The 19,437-nt window shown below is 45.7% G+C and overlaps 1 protein-coding gene across 10 annotated transcripts in view; it reads right to left on the bottom strand.

The window, feature by feature from the left end:
- TNS3 (tensin 3) overlaps positions 1-19,437 on the bottom strand; it is a 427,787-nt gene that overhangs the window by 25,122 nt on the left and 383,228 nt on the right. For all 10 annotated transcript variants that reach the window (XR_012901850.1, XM_006136339.4, XM_006136336.4 and 7 more), the window contains 3 exons: positions 9,783-9,951; positions 4,964-5,601; positions 4,178-4,264 (listed from right to left, as the gene is read on the bottom strand). Coding sequence is in view for 9 of the 10 variants with exons in the window: in XM_006136339.4 (XP_006136401.2) it covers positions 4,178-4,264; positions 4,964-5,601; positions 9,783-9,951 (894 nt within the window). In the remaining variant the exon portion in view is untranslated. The remainder of the gene's footprint in view (positions 1-4,177; positions 4,265-4,963; positions 5,602-9,782; positions 9,952-19,437) is intronic.

The raw sequence follows: 19,437 nt of genomic DNA, 5'->3' as shown, positions 1-19,437 counted from the left end.
TTTGAGAGACCAGTTCAGAGACCGTTCAGGAAACAGTGGCACTCTGGCAAACGCTACCCTTGCTTGAACATGCAAAGACATGAACACAATTCCCTGCAATCGAAACAGCCAGCACTTTTCTTCTCTAGTGCTCTGACCCAGCATGCATTTGTGTTTAGGCAAAGAAGAAAATTGATTCCTGAAGATATTTTGTTTACTTGTTTAAAAAGAAATGTAACTGGAAGTATGGCCCCCAACAGTGAGACTACACAAAGGTCTTCTCCAAAGCCCTAATAACGGGCACAAAATTTTCATCATGCTCTAACAAGATAGCCTAGTGGCATACAGCAGTGGTTCCCAACCTTTTTCATAGCGGGGAATGGCAAACCTATTCACAAACTTTTGGCGAACCGGGCAACATTTTATTTGCATTTGTGTGTTCATTATGCAAATAATAACTATGCAAATATGCAAACAAAATGTTATCAGTCAGCCAAAAGTCCCAGCCCTCAGAGACCCCAAGTGCCAGCCCTGATTTCTAGAGCCTTCCACTACCTCCCAGTGCCAGCCACTAGGAGCTCCCTAATATGAGCCCCATGCCCACAGCCCCCCCCAGGATTAGCTTCGCTCCTGGAGCCCCTCAGTGCCAGCCCTGCTCCCTTCACCTAGCCCTACGCTGCCTCCCAGCCACCAACTGAGCACTGCTGCCCACGTTGAGGCTGCTCTAAGGCTGCTGTGCTGGGCTCCACACAGTCTTCCCGCTGCACAGCCAAGCACTCTTCCATGTCTACCTGCTGCTGGTTGGTTGAGAGGCAGTGCAGGTCATACCTCTCCTAACAGCCATGGCGGGAGCAGTGTACCCCAGCCCGGGCCCCCAAAGTCACCGTAGCTTGGCAGTGGGCCACAGACCGGTGGTTGGGAACCGCTGGCATACAGTACTAGCAATTACAAGGAATACTAAAGGTATTCTTTCTCTCCCCTCTCATTGTAAGCAGAGAGAGATGTGTAGGTAGTGCTTTTTGAAATTCTGAGAATTGGATTACTTTTTGTTCTGTGATCTCTGCCTGGGGACTATGAGATGGACTATATATAGCAGGATTGGCTTCCAGAGAGGTTGCTACATGGCTTTGAATCAAAGTACTGTGTAGCCCAGAGTCAGGAAGCCAAGGGCTTAACTTTTCTTTGTGGCAAGGTCCAGGGTCATATAATAGGGTACAGAATGATGTGATTTCACCTAATACCTTTGCAGGATTCTATTTTTCAGCCCGTGTTTCTTTTTACCCTTTAAGTTTTAAATAACCCCCTGCCTGCCTAATTTTTGGCAATGTTGCAAAGAAAACTCAGGGGCTACGTCTACATTGGCCCCTTTTCCGGAAGGGGCATGGTAATTTTTGAAATCGCAATAGGGAAATCCGCGGGGGATTTAAATATCCCCCGCGGCATTTAAATAAAAATGTCCACCGCTTTTTTCCGGCTTTTAGAAAAGCCGGAAAAGAGCGTCTACACTGGCCCCGATCCTCCGGAAAAAAAGCCCTTCAAAGTAGGAATAAGATCCTCCGGAAAAGGGCTTTTTTTCCGGAGGATTGGGGCCAGTGTAGACACTCTTTTCCGGCTTTTCTAAAAGCCGGAAAAAAGCGGCGGACATTTTTATTTAAATGCCGCGGGGGATATTTAAATCCCCCGCGCATTTCCCTATTGAGATTTCAAAAATTACCATGCCCCTTCCGGAAAAGGGGCCAATGTAGACGAGCCCAGGGAGTGCCTGATTCTGATACTGGAGTCTTTACATGTGTATCATATCTTATATGTTAAGGTCCTTCTGCCTTTTGTGAAAATAACATTTCCCAGGGTTGGAACAAAGGTTAAACCCCATAAATTCAATATGTGCAAGAAGTCACCAGTGCAACTAGATAACTGCTTGGCAAATCAGGAAATGGCAAATATAAATAATCAGACTGCTGTCTGAATAAGCAAATGCAGTGCTTTACAGGTTCATGTGAATTTTGGACTGCTCATCTACAAAAGATGCAAATCCAAAGGGCGATAATAGATTACTGCATTTATATGTGTTGAGGCTAATGTGAATATGCAAAGCTGTGCAATTCAAGAGAGTGTTTGCCTTAATCTGTCTAAGTATGTACTAGATCAGTTTCCATTTGTCATAGGATTCCTCCCTCAGGCAAAGGGGAAAAAAATCACTCACACTTCCCATTAAGTATTTTTAAAAGAGGGAAGAGAAATTATATTGGTTGGACAAAAGTGAATAGAAAACTGTTGGGAAGCATAGTTTTAAAACTGTACAAGTAGCAGCCTGTTATTTTCTTCCTTTCCTCTTTGAGCTCAACAAGTCAAAAGTCATCCTTTGAACATTCAACTCACTAATGAGACCTGGACTAGTGAATCTTCGGATTTTTTACTACTTTCTTTTCACTATGCTTTTCATTTAACCTGCAATGTAAGGGTATGTCTATACTACATGGCTCCATCGACGGAGCCATACAGATGAGCTTTGTAGACATAGCAAAATGAAGCGGCAATTTAGATAATCGCCGCTTCATTTACATCAAAATGGCTGCCACACTGTGCCAATCAGCTGTTTGTCGGCATAGCGCAGTAGTCTGGATGCTCAGAGGTCGACATCAAAAGCCTTTGTCGACCGCCTGGTAAATCTCATCCCACGAGGCATAATGGGGCGGTCGACAAAGGCTTTTGATGTCGACCGCCGAGCGTCCAGACTACCGCGCTATGTTGAAAAACAGCTGATCGGCACAGCACTGCAGCCATTTTGATGTAAATGAAGCAGCTATTATTTAAATCGCTGCTTCATTTTGCTAGGTCTACAAAGCTAATCTACATGGCTCCGTCGACAGAGCCATGTAGTGTAGACTCACCCTAAGAAGCCACAGGCAACCTCACCCTCTGAGGGCATGTCTTCACTTGCCACGCTGGAGATCACTCTTCTGGTGTTTGATTTAGCATGTCTAGTTAAGAGCCATACATTGAATACTGAGGGCAGCTCCAGCGGATGCCGGTACTCCTTGCAGTTGAGAGGAGTAAGAGAAGCCAATGGGACCATTTGTTTTGTCTGTGAAGACAGTGCCAAGCTCGGCTTAAGGTAAGCTGACTGTAGCTATGAATTTTCCTTAGCTGGAGTTGTGTACCTTAAGCCAACCTTCCGGGTGTAATGTAGACATGACCTGAGAAAATATGCATGACTAAACCAACAATGGTTCTCAAAGCATGGTCCACAGACCACTAGTGGTCCATCACTGTCTTGCAGGTGATCCATAGGCTCAGGGCTGGCAACCTCCATAACAGCTCCAGCCCTGCACTTCTTTGCCCAATGAGGTCAGCTTCCCACTGCAGGGAGAGGGAGAGTACCAAACCTCGTGGGCCAGTCTAGCTTGCAGGGAAGGGGGGAAGCAGCTCTGTACATCGCCATTCCTCCTCCTCCCAGCTGGGGAAATGGCTGCATAGGAAACAACTCGCCTGGAGGCTTTCCCTGCTGTTCCCATTGGCCAGAATCCTAGCCAGACACCCCACCCTCAGCCCACTCCTGCACCCTATTACCTGGCCAGATCCCTCTTACCCTAAGCTTATTTCTGCACCCAACCTCCCAGCCAGATACCCCACCCTCAGCCCACTCCTGCACCCTATTGCCTAACCAGAACCCCCATCCTCATCCTGCTCCTGCATCCATTTTGTCATCATGGGTTGTTGGCTGGTGGTCCATGGAAAGATTTGTGTTGAGCAGGGTGGGTTGTGGACCAAAAAGTTTGAGAACTACTTCACTAGACGGGATCCAGCAAATTCATTATTTGCCAGTAGCTGAAGGCTATGTTGGCTATGATTCAAAGGGATATTAAAGGCCATCCAATCAGAGAAAACTATAAAAATCATGTCTGCTTCCAACAGCCTCATCTTAGCTATAGGACATGCAGTCCTAATTTGGAACAGTCATAGTCTAGAGATGTCATATTCCATTAAACAGGATTCAGATTAACTGAAGGTTGATTAATGGAATGCCCCGCAACAGGCTACCACGTAATACCCTCGGATGTCCTGGAACCTGTCCATTGGAAGGTTGAGGCAACTGCCATGGGACCCTCTCCCCCAAAGTGCAGGGACTGAAGTGGCTGCCCCCAAACCGTTTTAAGGACGGGACAGCTCTGACCGGCAGCACATATATTTGGTATACCTTGTTCTCTTGAAATATCTGGCTTGTACCAAAACTTGGATGTATCTTGGACAAATTTCACTGTCACCTGCTTATCAGTTGGATGTTCTGTTAAAGAAAGGTAAAAGAAAATTTAAATAAAATCAATCAACACCATAATCACAAGGGGCATTTCCAGCTGCTACCTCTCACCTCAGACAGTGAGGTGCTGATTAATTTAGGAATTCAGAGCTCAACGACAGGAAATGGGGGAAGAAGGGGACAGGAACCTCACAATTAAAATGGTAGTCTAGGGGAATTCTGAAGCTGCTCTGAGAAATAAAACATACATCACGTGATACTCTGATTAGTGCGAGTGCTATTAAAATTCCATTTCTCACAAGCTATAAAATATGAAAACTCAGTCAATATCTGACTTCCCAGTAAGGTCTGGCTAAATATTAACACAAAGAATGGACAACAAACAGCCACATTTAAAATATTCTTGCCATGAGCCTAGCAAGGAAGTAGGACAAAGCCAGCTCTTAAGAGGAATTGGCGCAGTTACCAATTACTTGTGGGCTGGAAAGCAGAGATATGGCTGCATTTGACTGACACATCCAAAAAGACTGAGAGAAAGCACTTTGGAGTTTAGTCTTTAAAAAACAATACATCTAATATTACTCAAGTGTCTCCTATTACCAGAAACATTTGCTTCATTTGCTATTCAACATTAACTGTTATATAAAGTATCTCACATCCCACGCTACTTACACACTCATATAAAGTGTCAGTTTAACCATGACTATGTCCCGATATAAAACTTACCCAGCAAAGGAGAAGTGCTTAAAATTTTTGAAAAATCAGGCAGGACATTTGGGAATGGGATGCTGATCGTGCTCCCACTATGAGGGCTGGAGAAGCCACTCGAAGAAGGAGAGATGGAGCCAAAAGAACGGTCTCCCTCAGAAGTCCTCTTCTTCTCTGGAAGAGGTGGCTGTGGGTGCAAGTTCATCCCATGGTGTTGTTGAATTGGGCTGCTCAGGCTTTTGTGTCCAGATTCCACTGTAAGCAAGTTGTGAGCCAAGAAGCCATTGTCCACTGTATTTGCCAGTGGTGAGCTCATAGTTTTGGGAGAGCTGCTAGCGTTAGCCATGAAAACAGCTTGTTTTTCTGCCCGTGGTGGGCTCCCGCCTACGCTGGCTCCACCATAGTTCAGGTAGGCCCGGGCACTGGGATGAGCAACAAGTTCTTGTTGCTGGTCCAACGATGAATCCTCTCGGCTGTTCAAAGAGATGACCTGCAGTCCTGGGGACTGGAAATGAGACAAAAGCGATCCATCCTGAATGGGACTTGAAAATTCTGAGGGCACAAGGTAATTTCCTGTAGGCCTGCTTTTTCCCAGCTGGGGTGAAGGGATGGCATTAGCATTGCTTTCTAGCCAATGGCATTCAGTCGCAGAAGGGCTGTTCAAAAGAAAATGTCAAAATCATTCCCATATGCTTTCAAAACATTCCATTGCACAATGCCTTTATTCCAAGTTTTAGCAATAATCTTTAATAGCAATACATAATACTCCTAAGCGAGACAATAAAACCTGACATTTCTATAGCACTTTTCACATCCCGAGACACTTTAATTAACTGAGCCTCCCGGCCACATATGCTAGACATCATCATGCTCGTTTGACAGGTAGGGAACTGAGGCACCAATGGTTCAGAGACTGGCCTGTGATCAAACAGTAGGTTAGTGACAGAGATAGCAATAGCATCCAAGCTCCTTGACTCTCCCAGTACTGTTTTTAACTATAACAGTGTTCATAGTAAAGAAGAGGGTCATAAAGTCAACTGGGAAATTCAGGTGCATATACGAAACACAAAGAGAACAGTACAAAACATAGAAGATAGCGTGCCACACCAGAGACACTTTTCTCAAGGTTTTGCTTCACTCACAAATCTAGATGTTTGAACATTAAAGACAGGACTGTTCCATTTCTATATATCAATGTGCAGAAACACCTCCACTCCTGAACACAACATCTCTCCATGAGAAGTGTTTGAAAAAGTAAGGAAAATGTATACCTTCCCACTACACATACTTCTGAAAGTCCTCTGCACTGAAGCTATGTCTTAAAAATATATTAGCAAATACTTCGGATAGAGGTTGGGGTAGGGCTGGGTTGGAAAGAGAGAACAAGCCTGCACAGTATAAATGAAGGGGGGGAAAACTGAGCTAAGAACTTAAAAATACAGAGAAGGGATTTAGCGGAAAGGGTGCTGTGGAAACAGATGCCAGGAGATCTATGCATGCCACAGAAACAGCTCAATAACAGTGGAAATAAAGAAATGAAGACATTAGTCAAAATTTTTAAAAATGGAAAAGCTAAAGGGATTTTGAAGACATTAGAAAGAAAGGAACACACAGTCTTGAGGTGAACTTCCAAATGAGAGATTTACAATTTGATTTTGTGCTGTCACCAGCATTGGCAGTAGTTGACACTGAGCTCTTAACTTTCTATTTGAAATTCATGGGTATTTATAATGACAAGCTGCATCTTTACAGACAGCAATCCTAAAATATTTTATTGGGATTGGTTACTATGATTCACAATTTCTCAGGCTGGAAACATGCCCTGGTTTTAAGCAAAACCAGAAGAGAGGAAAAGAAACAGAAAGTGGAATCAATAGCATTTCATCAGGATGCTTATTAAGAACTTAACATTTCATCTGGGTAGCATCAGCTTAATAGAAGGGCAGTTCTGAAAACTACTGTGGAAAAAGATGGCAATTATCTCTGAACAGAGATGGTAATCAGACACGCAGAATAGTGAGAGGTGAGCTCAGAGCTCAATAACAATCTAGCATGGGGAGCAGGGCCGGCTCGAGCTATTCCTGCGCCCCGGTCAGTGGGCACGTGATGCATGCGTGGCTCCGCCCCCAGGTACACGGCACATGTGCGGCCCCGCCCCCCAGCGCGCTGCACACCTAACAGCTGCAATCGGGTGCGTGGCACCCGATTGCAGCTCTAAGGGGCGCCACGTGGCCCCCAGCCCCGGGCGTGCGGCGCCTGATGGCAGCTCTAAGGGGCGCCGTGCAGCTGAGTGCGGCGCCCCTTACAGCTGCCATCAGACACCCCCCATAGGTTGGCGCCCCAGGCAGCTGCCCAGCTAGCCCTCCCCCCCCCCCCCCCCCCAATCTGGCCCTGGTGGGGAGAAGGCAAAAGAAAACAGTAGTTCTCCACCTAAGTGTCTGGGAACAGCGAGGCCTATTTGGGATGGCTAGGCAGTTGGAGAGCTATTGGGTTGTACCCACCTGTCCTTGTTCATTTTACACTTAAATCAATTCTATGCTCATGGGACAGGGATCAGTTTTTTGTATGACCTTGTAATCTGCTTAGCACATGGAGTCCATGCTCCTTGATTTGGGTCCTAGATGCTACTATAAAACAAATAATAATGAATGAGTTTTTGAGGCAACTGGGCAGTTGAAAGGGAAACCAATGGTTGACCCCTGGTTTTTGAACTGTTCCCCTCATATATTTTTCAAATATCTTTATCATTAGAAATATGTGCTAAAATGATACACACTGTAAACTCTTAATTTTTCTGCACCAATATGTTTTGAACATGAAACATTATGGAATTTCCCCCACATGCCTGTTTGTAAAAATATTGAGACACTTTTAGCACTCTGATAAGTATGTATGAACTTGCATGGACATTGAGCGAAGCAGCTGAATTTAAAAGATTTAGATCTCTGTATGTATTCTGAAATAAGGAAATAGGAAGGAAGATCAATGTAGATGGGATCGAACTAGAGAACGTAGAGAAGTTCATGTATCTGGGGAGCAATACGACGTATGATCTAGACTGTAAGAAGGAAATAGCGACTAGAATAGTGAAAGCAAGAGTGAGTTTGAAGGCGATGATAAGATCTGGAAAAGTAAAGCAATTAACTTAGGAACGAAGCTGAGCGTCTTGAAAACGTGTGTACAGTAAAACTCCGATGGTCCGGCATCTGATGGTCTGGCACTCCTGATGGTCTGGCACCATCAGGAACCCGGAAGTGGTCCGGGCAGCCGGACCATTGGAGCTGCTCTGCCCCCAGCTTCCCCAATTCAGCTGCTGCTAAAACTGACCAGCGGCTGAATTGAGGAAGCCGGGGGCAGAGCAGCTGGAGTGCTGCCGGGTAGGTCCCGTAGCGCTGCCACTCAGGGCTGCGGGACCAACCAAGCAGCACCCCAGCTGTCCCCGATTCAGCCGCTGCTGAAACTGACCAGCGGCTGACTCCAGGAAGCCCGAGGCAGAGCTGCTCTTCCCCGGCTTCCTGGAATCAGCCCCTGATCAGTTTCAGCAGCGGCTGACTTGGGTACACCTGCGGCAGAGCAGCTGGGGTGCTGCCGGGTTGGTCCCTGCAGCGCCGAAGTGCGGCGCTGCGGGGACCAACCCCGCAGCGCCCCAGCTGCTCTGCCCCAGGCATCCCCAAGAGCAGCTGGGGTGCTGCCGGGTTGGTCTTGCCGCGCCAAGGGTTGGCGCTACCGGACCAACCAGGCAGCACCCCAGCTGCTCTGCTGCAGGCGTCTCCGATTCAGCCGCTACTGAAACTGACCAGAAGCGGCTGAATCAGGGACGCCTGGGGCAGAGGACTATCGGAAGGGGGGGGCTATGAGGGATCTGGGGTGGCATCCCCCCACCCCACCCCAGACTTCTCATAGCCCCCCCTTCTGATAGTCTGGCATATTTGATAATCCGGCACCCCCTGGGTCCTAAAGGTGCCGGATTATCGGAAGTTTACTGTATTTAGCAGCATGTTGTATGGATGTGAGACATGGGTGATAACAAAAGATTCGAAGAGAAGGATATTGGCATTCTAGAGGAGTTGTTATAGAAAGATCCTGAGAATAGGATGGATGCAGATGGACACCAAAAAGGAATTACATAAGAAGATACAGCCGAAAGAGAACCTACTGCACAATGTTATACAACAGAAGTTACAGCTATTCGGGCATAACTGCAGAATGAACGCCGAACAAAAAGTTAAGACCCTGGTATTCGGCATAATGGATGGTCCGAGTAGGAGAGGCAGACCCCACAGAGAATGGGTAGATGATATAGTCGATTGGTGCGTAGCTAGTCTACAGAAACTAAGCCACTCCGCACTGGACAGGGAAAGATGGAAGGAAATAGCGAGGGAGGCATTAGACACCAACGGGCGTTGAGCCCATGGTTGTTGATGATGACGATGTATTCTGATAAGTAAAACTTATTCTTAGACATGCAAACAACCTCTATAATTACTTGTAAAAATTCTAAGTCATACACACCCCTTCAATACATGTATGTAATATATAAAAAATATGCTCAGCATTTCTGAAAAATAGATCATTACTTAGCTTCACTGCAAAGTTAATTTGGGTTCTTAGTCAAGTGTTGGCACTAAACTGAGTCACATTCATCCCCAAAATCTCTTGCTTAAATGTGGTGGGATTTTATCTGAGTTGGCTGGCCTGAAAGAGTGTGTAAGCTGAAACCTCCAAGTGGTAACATGGACATTCTGCAATGTGGATACAGGCCTAATGACATAGCTAGGGATATATTTTATAAGCAGCAAACTTTCAGGTAGTACAAAAAATCCTGGCAATTTCCCACCTTTCTTCGGTTGGGATGGGGTGATTACTGGAAATACATGCAGATACAAAAGGCCGCTGACACAAAGGAGCTGTCTGCATGTCAGTTCTCAGCAAAGCGGGATTGGTGCCCATGGTGCTATCAGTCATCACAACCGAGTGGTTAAGGCCTTCAGTGTAACTTCGAGATTCTGCAATAAATGAAAGAAAAATATTTTAAAAACTCAATTCACCGACATTTCAGGTGCAGATTTCATTAAAAAAAAAAGTTGCAAAATAACTTACAGATTCATTGTTCCTCTAGCTCCTTCTTTTAATATGAAACATACAACAGTCTTTTATTCCCTTGATTTTGAAATTGTTCAGATTTAATTAAAATTAAATATACAACACTGCATTGACTGTTGTAAATTTCTAGCAAATGAGAAAGAGCACAGAATTTCAGTACTCAAGTTGACTGATTAACTCTCCAGGGTATGTCCTCTAATTCTTAAGATGTGAAGAGATAAAACGGACTATTTAAAATTCTTTCCCCTTTTTTCCCCTGTCTGGTAGGTGTAAGACAGAAAGATGTGTAATCAAGTGTCACATGTCAGCACATACAAAATCCTTTCTATTCATCCAGTCACTGAATATCTAAGCTCTGTATCACCTGCATTTAGGCACTGATTATTCTCCTGCTACTCAGCTGTAGTTTTGATCAAATGGAAATAAAAAGGACAGAGCTGGGGTTAAAAAACACTCAATTGGGGCCTGGCAAATCTGGGCTTATTTCCAGGTGCTGCTGCAAACTTCAGGTGTGACCCTCTCGATTGAACTGGTTTAGTTAGATCAGTACTCCAATCCCAAATGATTTGTTTTTGATATAGTTAACATCTGTATAACTCCTAGTGTGAACAGTGGTTTTTAGTTTATTACTCTTCACTTACAGGAATAAGCTATACTGATATAACTGTGTCCATGCTAGAAGGCTGTACTGCTTTAACTATGCCAGTTGCAAACCAAAGTCATTTATAGCAGTCCAAAAAGTATGTAGATAAACCATGAATTCAACCCGTTCTCTCACGTACACAAGACCTTACCCTCTGATCTTGCAAATGCTTAAGTATTTGAATAACTTTGTACACAGGAATAATTTCATTGACCTGATTGTTTGCAGGACTGGAACCTAAATAAGGTGATTACAACTGAAATGCGATGTGATTACTGTTCCCTGAGTTAAGATACTTAAAGAAGACTGAATAAGGCACAAGAAAGCAGTTTGTAGATGTTCCTGCCCTGGCTCTGGGGAATAGCTAAGATGACCTAACAGGTCTTTTCAATATCTGACATTTCTGATTCTGTGAATGGAAAAGAGAGGAGGTTCTCTGTATTTCAGTATGCTGTACTGGATAACCAGGTCTCAGAGGGGTAGGCATGTTAAAAGTGTGGCCTTCCTTTACCTTCAGTTCCAAGGAGGGCAAGGTGATTATGTAGTCTGAAGGTGGGCGTGGAGTACTTTAAGACAAATACCTGAGATAACATCATGAGCAAATCAATGCTTTGACTCAAGACTATTCTAATTCCTCACGTAGCACACATACTGTAGGGTGTAGCAAAATGTCAACCTCCACAAATTTAACCTGCAAGGGAAAGAATTAGGGGGGGGAAATACTTCCTGCTACTCTCCTACCCTAACATCAGACCTACAAAGTAGACTAAAAAATAATGTAGAAAGGACTGATTTTCTGAAGACTCTGAATCTACATCTGCTGCAGAGTTGCAGGGCCTCATTCTGATCTCACACTGGTGTAAATGTGATTGAAACCAGACTCGCAGTACAGCGGTGCTGGAACCATTTATAGGGTGGGAGTACGGAGAGCCACTGAACCAAACTGTAAACTCTGCATATAAAGGAAACCACCTCCTAGCAATGGGTGCTACCCATCACCTTTAGTTCCACACAATGTCATAAATAATGTCATTTTACCACAGGACCAACCCTCAACGGCTGACTTAGGCCAAACTCCAACTGAAATCAGTCGGGGCTTCTCTACACTAAGGCTTTGTCTTCACTTCTAAGTTTAAAGTACAGGTACGGCAGGGCTGCCCTGGCAGTGTATCAATATGGCACTGTAGTTACAATACCAGCGCTCGGTGAGAGCTTTCCCAGTATTGTAGGTAAACCACCTTCAGGAGGGGAGCAGCTAACAGCCCTGGGAGCCTGTTTACACTGGAGACAGAGATGCAGCCGTGTTAGTCTGGTGTAGCTGAAACAAAAGACAGGACTATGCAGCACTTTAAAGACTAACAACATGGTTTATTAGGTGATGAGTTTTCGTGGGCCAGACCAACTGGAGTTATAACTTCTTGTGCCATAGAGAGGGGCTGTGTCTACACTGGGCCACTTATTCCGGAAAATCAGCCGCTTTTCCGGAATAAGCTGCGAGCTGTCTACACTGGCCCTTGAATTTCCGGAAAAGCAACGACACTCTACTGTACAAAATCATCCACTATTCTGGAAAAACTATTTTGCTCCCGCTCGGGCGTAAGTTCTTATTCCGGAACACTGTTCCGGAAAAGGGCCAGTGTAGACAGCCCAGTAGTCTTTTCCGAAAAAAAGCCCCGATCGCGAAAATGGCGATCGGGGCTCTTTTCCAGAAAAGCGCGTCTACATTGGCCACAGACGCTTTTCTGGGAAAGGGGCTTTTTCGGAAAAGCAGCCTGCCAATGTAGACGCTCCTTTTCCGGAAAAACTGAAAACGGAATAGTATTCCGTTTTAAGCAGTTCCGGAAATTCATGCCAGTGTAGACACAGCCAAGGTGTTTTTTTCACACCCCTGACAAAAAATGTGCAGATCAGTAAATTGGCAGTCTTCCCACCTAGCAGTTTTAGGAGCCTACGGTCTCCCACCGCTTAGAACATGCTGATGTACAATTGCTCAACTGCTCAATTGCTCTTGTTTAGGAGGTGTTAATTAATTTGTGTTAGAGCCTAGCATCACACCTTTATTGTCTAGTCTAGATAAGAGCTAAGAGCATGGGTCTGCAACCTATGGCTCTCGAGTCAAATATGGCTCAGTATGGAACCAAATATGGCTCTTTTGTCATTCCCAGAAAATTTTAAAAATGCATAATTACTCATGTAGCTTGAACGCGTGCATGAACCTGAATTTGACCATTTATCATGCAAATGTCAAAGATATGTGTGAAAAGATGAAGCAGCAGAAGTCCCATTAAAAAGTCTGCTAATCAAAGTTTCATTCATTCTATTATTAATCATCATGTCGATGATCAATAATATTACGTTGTATATTTTTAGTCATGCAAATGGGCTCTTTGTTGACCAACTTCTTCTGAATTTTGATGTAATTTGACTCGGTGGATTGAAAAGATTGCTGACTCCTGCCTAAGAGCTACCCACTTTCCCTTCCCCAAGCTGTTGTAGGCTGTACAGCAGTGGTCCCCAACCTTTTGGGGCTGCCGGGCACCCGGGGGTGGGGCCACTGACGCACCGGGCACCCGGGGGCGGGGACGCTCATATGTCATGTGCCTGGTGCCGGCGCCACCCATGCGCCACACTCCCGGGGCCAGCGCTGCTCCTGTGTGGGGTGGGGCTGCCCATACACCATGCGCTCGGGGTTGGGGGGGGGGGGCAAGTTCACCCATGCGCTGCGCGCCCGGGGCTGGCGCCTCCCCTGTACCACACACCCGGGGATGGGGATGCCCATACAGCGTGCACCTGGAGCCAGCACTGCCCATGCGCCACGCCCCCGGGGGCGGGGCGGCCCCAATCACTCAGCGGGCGCACAGAAATGGCCCAGCGGACGCCATGCTGCCCACGGGCACCACATTGGGGACCACTGCTGTACAGGGTTAACACGGGGCAAATACTATGAAGGTACTTGACCTATATGCTGGAAAGCTGGGACCAGGGAGCCTGTTTACATAATTTCTCTTCACCTTACCAAACCAGATTGCTGCACAGAACCTGTGGGACCTCCCTAAATGCCAAGATGTTCTTCCCTGGGATCATTTTGAAAACAGCATATGCAGTTTCCAGAGGCTAATACAAAAACAGAAGCAAGGCCAAGAATTGACCATTAATATTATTTATTTGCATCTCTGAGAAAATTCACCTTGCGTCTGGGTTTGCTCCCTAACTGTAAAAGGACTAGATAGTTACAATGAATCTCAGGAAGAGGGCAGGGGAGTAGAATGATCCTTTACAAAGAGTTTTAAAGCATCTTAAGGAATCCCAGCTACGTTCATAAGAGCCAACCCAAATTACAAAAACAAAACCACAACATTATTTTACAGACAACAGTGACTATTAAAAGGGATTAATAGGGCTTGATGCTCCACTGCTTTGAGCTCTCAACAGTCATTTACATCTACTGGTAGGTGTAAAGTACAGTCATTTTGATTTAAGTAGCATTTTACAACCACTTGGCAGGGTCATAGCAGAAAACCAGGCACTCATCTGCAAAGACTAAAGTGAGTTTTCTGTTCATCTACTCATGCCCCAAACCAATGTAGCAAACTAAGCACTCACCATGGAACCAGCTTTGTTCATAATTCCATTAAAAACAAGCCTGTTGAGTATCCTGGCTGTGTCTTCTATTGTCTAATACGGTGTCTACTCTCATGGCATCAGCTGTTAGCCCTTTACCACAAGGAACCACACATCTGTGCAGTACTATGGATTCCCATACTGATGGGGATAAACCATGGGATGGCATCTGTTCATCCCTAACCACTGAAATCACCTGCTGAAATTATGCCACTTTATCAGTTAGCACCGATGAAAGTTTAAAGTGCAGTTCTAATTAGAAAATAACACTGGAAAAAATGGAATCATATTTATTGTCTCTCTGTGACTGCATGTCAAATCTGTACACCTTACAAGTTAACAGATGGTTTTCGTAATTACCAGTCCTGAAAATTCATCCTGGGATCTGAAAGCCAAACATCATTCATAAAAAAACATTACAATTAGACATTAGATAGGAATTGTGCTGCTTTGTGAGCCAGAACAGAATTCAGCATGCTTATTCGCAGCTACATTGATCATGTAATGCTCCCAAAACTTTTTTAAAAAAATAGTAAGCTTTGTCAACCTATACTGACTCAATCCAATCCAGTGATCAGTTGTAAAGACGTGGTTATCCTAGCCACTAGTTCAGCTTTTGAGGAAGTGGTCCCACGACAGGGGAAAAGAAAAAAACCCAGACAGATTCTGCTACCCTTCCTTATGCTTTAACTCTGAATAGTCCATTTCAATATTACTCCGCATGAATATGGGTGCCGAATCTGGCCTCTTCTGACTGAAAAAGCTAAGCCAGCTCCTCAGCTGTGAACAACATGGGTAAATGGGAGGAAATGGGGGTCTAAGCCATGCCACACATCTGCTTTCCTGAAGTTGGGCTGACTGAGTCCCTGAATGTCCATTGGAATTACTGGGTGCATCTTAAAGGCAGAATCGATGGGAGGCCCTAAGATATCCTGGGTGTTGGTATTATCATAACCCCAAGCAATAAAGCTAGTACCATTTTAAAGGATTGTACAGGGACATGAAGCCATGTATGATAACTGGAAAGTTTTGGCAGTCAAGTCCATTTGTTGGTCAGCCCTTCATCCAGCCAGTCAGGTAATCATGCAAAAACACAACCTTATAAGAGAGTCACAAGAAACCATGTTGGATTGTGTTTATCCAGAATATCCGCATATCAATAGCTTCACTTTGAAGGCACATGGAAATGTGTTCTGTAGCTTTATTCTTCCACTACTCACATTCAAGCTGATGAATCCATTCTTTTAGATAGATTTCCTGCCAAACCCTCATGCACAAAGAATAAATTTAAGACATACAAAGCGTACCAGAAGAGTTGGGTTGGCTAAGATCCTGTTCCTTTAAAAAAAAAAATCCCTCCCGTTCTCAAGCACAAAGGCCACATTCCATGAGCTGCTATTTTTCTTTCTCCCAATACTCCTTCTGTTACTGGAGAAGTATTCTCAGCCTTTCCTCTTCCCTTTGAAATATGTCTGGAAAAGAAGCACAATACTCCTCAGTGTTCAGCACAGAGACTTCAAATCATTTTGCAGCTTGTTTTCCAGATGGTTCCAGCTCCCAAATGGTACTGCCAATGTGCTGAGCACAACAATTGCCATGTGGAGATAATCAAGCAGAGGCAAGGGAGATTATGTGAAGATAGTATGTTTCAAGTCTCCCTTCCACACCTGGAATTTCAGGAATTTCTATGACAGCATTTCCTATATCTCTGCTGATACAACTTTACTTTATCCAGAAGAACAAAAGGTTAAAGGTGGTCACATTCCATCTCCAAGATCTATTTTCATTCTTCATTCACCAAAGTAGTCCAAAGGATTGTCCCAACTTCTTATGGGAGGTTTTGAAAGGGCAGAAGTGTTGATATGTGATTCTTACCAATTATTTGTGATACCCCCATAATAGAGAAGGACATGTATAACAAAAATTCTGGAGTGCTAGGGCACATTAGCTCAATCTGATGTTTGTAATTTACCAGTGAAACAACTTACCTAAGGATGCTGCGGAGGGTTCTCCACCACTGCAAATGTTTAAATTGAGACTGAACATCTGTCTAAAAGATCTGGCACAGCTCACACAAAAGTTTGTTGTGAAAATTACTGGATGAGTTTCTCTAGTCTCTTTTAAGCAAGAGGTCCAACCAGATTATCAAAGTGGTCCCTTCTAAACCTTAAAATCTAGTGAAGGAAGGAAGGAGAGGCAGTACTTACACCAGAGAAATGAGAAGGAACTGGCTGCACCAAGAGAAGAGGAATAGCAGGTGAGAGGAGGCAGATATTCTTGCATGGAATCTCTTTGAAAAAAAAACCCCACACCAATGCTTACATATACAAGGTACTGCTAAAGGCTGGGAGAAAGGGAAAAGGAGGAAAGTGTCTGAATAAGGAAGTTCATCATGCATCATTTCAGTTCCATAAGGTTTTTAAATTGTCTAGCATCTATTTTGCTAAAGCCTCAGTGAAGTGACAGACTAGCTTTTGCAGGTGTGACCGGTGGAGATTCCAAGTGCAGGATGAGCACAGCACAGAGATAAGAGTGGGAGAAGAGTTAGGAAGTGGCAATTTGGCAAGCAGATTGGATGAAGTGAAGGAAGTGAGCAAAAACCAAGTCTATACTAACACTGACTGACAGTATGTCTACACAACAAACTTAAATCGACCTACCGTATTTTCCGGCGTATAGGGCGACTGGGCGTATAAGACGACCCCCTATCTTTTTAATTAAAAGATAGGGTTTCATCTTATACCCCAGCGCCCCCCGCCTCCTTTGCTCCCGGTGTCCCTGGTCTGCTGGAGATGGTCCCCAGCAGACCAGAGGCACCGGGAGCAAAGCCGCCAGAAGCGCCTGGGCTGCCCCCCCCCCCCCCCACCGGAGCCCCTCCGCGGCTTTGAAAGCCTTGGGGGAAGCCGGCGGGGGGGCATCCCAGGCGCGCATGGGCTGCCCCCCCGCTGGAGCCCCTCCGCGGCTTTGAAAGCCCATGCGCGCCTGGGATGCCCCGCCGCCGGCTTCCCCCGAGGCTTTCAAAGCCGCGGAGGGGCTCCGGCGGGGGGGCAGCCCATGCGCGCCTGGGATGCCCCCCCGCCGGCTTCCCCCGAGGCTTTCGAAGCCGCGGAGGGGCTCCGGCGGCGGGGCATCCGGCGTACAAGACGACCCCCGATTTTTGGGGGATGTTTTTTAACTTCAGAGGTCGTCTTGTACGCCGGAATATACGGTATATTAGTTTGACTTAGAGCCATTACTGCAGCAGAGTGTATCAACTCTACCCTCCTGTCGGTGGTGTCCATCTTCACAAGGAGTGCTTTCATCAACTTAAGAGGGGTAGTGTGCGGTGTTCTAAGTCTGGGCTCTCAGCTCTACCTGCAGCTCCCCACTGGGAACTTGGCTGCCTCCCATGGTTCATGGCTCCTCATTAGGAGCATGGCTGCCTTCCTCCCCAGGCTCTTGACTCCCCATCAGCAGCACGGCTGCCCCTGTAGGCTCTTGGCTCTATAGGAGCCCTTCAGGCCCCCAGGTTCCTGGCAATGAACAGATATCCTCAGCGCAGCTGGGCTTTCACTGGTGTACAGACAACCTGGAGCCCAGGGGGCAATAACCTAGGTTGAAGCGGGGAAACAAGAAACCCAGAGCTGGGGGCAGCAGCCCAGTGGAGAGCAAAGCTGTAGTGCAGACATAATGCAGACACATAATTATACATATATATTTGCCTTGCATTTAGGATGTAAGTTTAACCATTTCACTGGTTAGCTGGCAAGCAGTAGGCCTACGGGGCTGCTTACCCAGTAACCGGTTAACTGGCCCAGCTAGAGCAGCCATCATCCACAGCAGGCTAGGTCCAAGCAGCCCACCTAGTCCGCAGCAGGCCAGGCCCAAGCAGAGCCCCCTCCCTCCCTTGGCAGCAGCAGGTTCAGCCGTTTGGACTTTGCCAGCAGCTGTCAGGGGCCCAAGCAGCCCCCCACATTTGGCTGCAGGGGGCCCGAGTAGCCTCCCCCTGCCCATGGCAGGTCCAGAGCAGCTCTCCACCCGTGGCCATGGTGGGTCCCCACCAGCTGGACCCCACCCGTGGGCATGGTGGTTAACTGTTTAAACAATATAATTTAAATAATTTAACCGGTTAATCAGTTCAATGGGTTTTTACATCCCTACTTATGTCATCCTAACTCTGCAGTGTAGACCAGGCCTGAGTGTCGATGTAGTGGCAGCCCTGAATTTATGATTTCTTCATCAAACCAGCTTGTGCTATATTGTGAAGAGTAACAGCAGAAACAATGAATTAATGAAATTTCACCTCCCAGAACAGAGTTCTTCTGAAAGCCGATACAGTGCTAAATCAAAATTGGCAAGACTTGGTTTTCTGTGAATAGCTCCATGGCAACTCATGCAAAGCTTCCAGGAAACAGCATAATTAAGACTGAAGCATGAATGGAAACAGGTTGGGGAAGGGGCGGGGAGGCGGGATGGGGGGGCTGGAGGCGAGGTCCATTTAAAGACTGGCTGCCTCATTCACAAAACAACAGATTACCAGATACTATTATCATTCTGAAGTTCTTCTGTTGGTGCCATTTCATATTTTGCTATCTTTTTCCTGTCCTCCCAACATCAGAATGTCAAATATGAGAACACACCGAACTATGTTGCAAGCATTTCTTATTTGTGCCAGCTTCACGGGTCATATCCTCAGCTGGCGCACCTAGCTTTGCTAATTTACACCACCTATGGTCTGGCTCCCTTGCCCATTAAGACAGTGTGCTAAATTCATCTCTGGTGGAAGCTTCATTGACTTTAGTCGCTTCTACATGTATAGCATGGAAAACTCTGACATACTGACTCTAAGAAAAGATGCAGATGCTCTTTTCTTTTCAAAATTTCAGCTCTCAGAGAACAGCTTTATAGCTTCTTCAGCATAACATGTGCGGCTCAAGTGGCTTCCACCTTTCATTCCGGATTAAACAGCCCTTTGACTAGTGAAAAGGCTCTTGCCAGCCAACTTTTATGTATTATTTGGAAACGTTATGAACATGGAAAAGCTTCTGAGCAAAAAGCCTCTCCTGCTGAGTACAATAGCTAATGTACTCAGTATAGTCAGTAGTAAAACTGAAGTGGGTGAACCTGAATGCTACTGAATTTTCCT

Source organism: Pelodiscus sinensis, chromosome 2 (genome assembly GCF_049634645.1).
Source record: "Pelodiscus sinensis isolate JC-2024 chromosome 2, ASM4963464v1, whole genome shotgun sequence".
Taxonomy (NCBI): domain Eukaryota; kingdom Metazoa; phylum Chordata; order Testudines; family Trionychidae; genus Pelodiscus; species Pelodiscus sinensis.
This window is presented reverse-complemented; position numbering and strand designations above follow the sequence as displayed.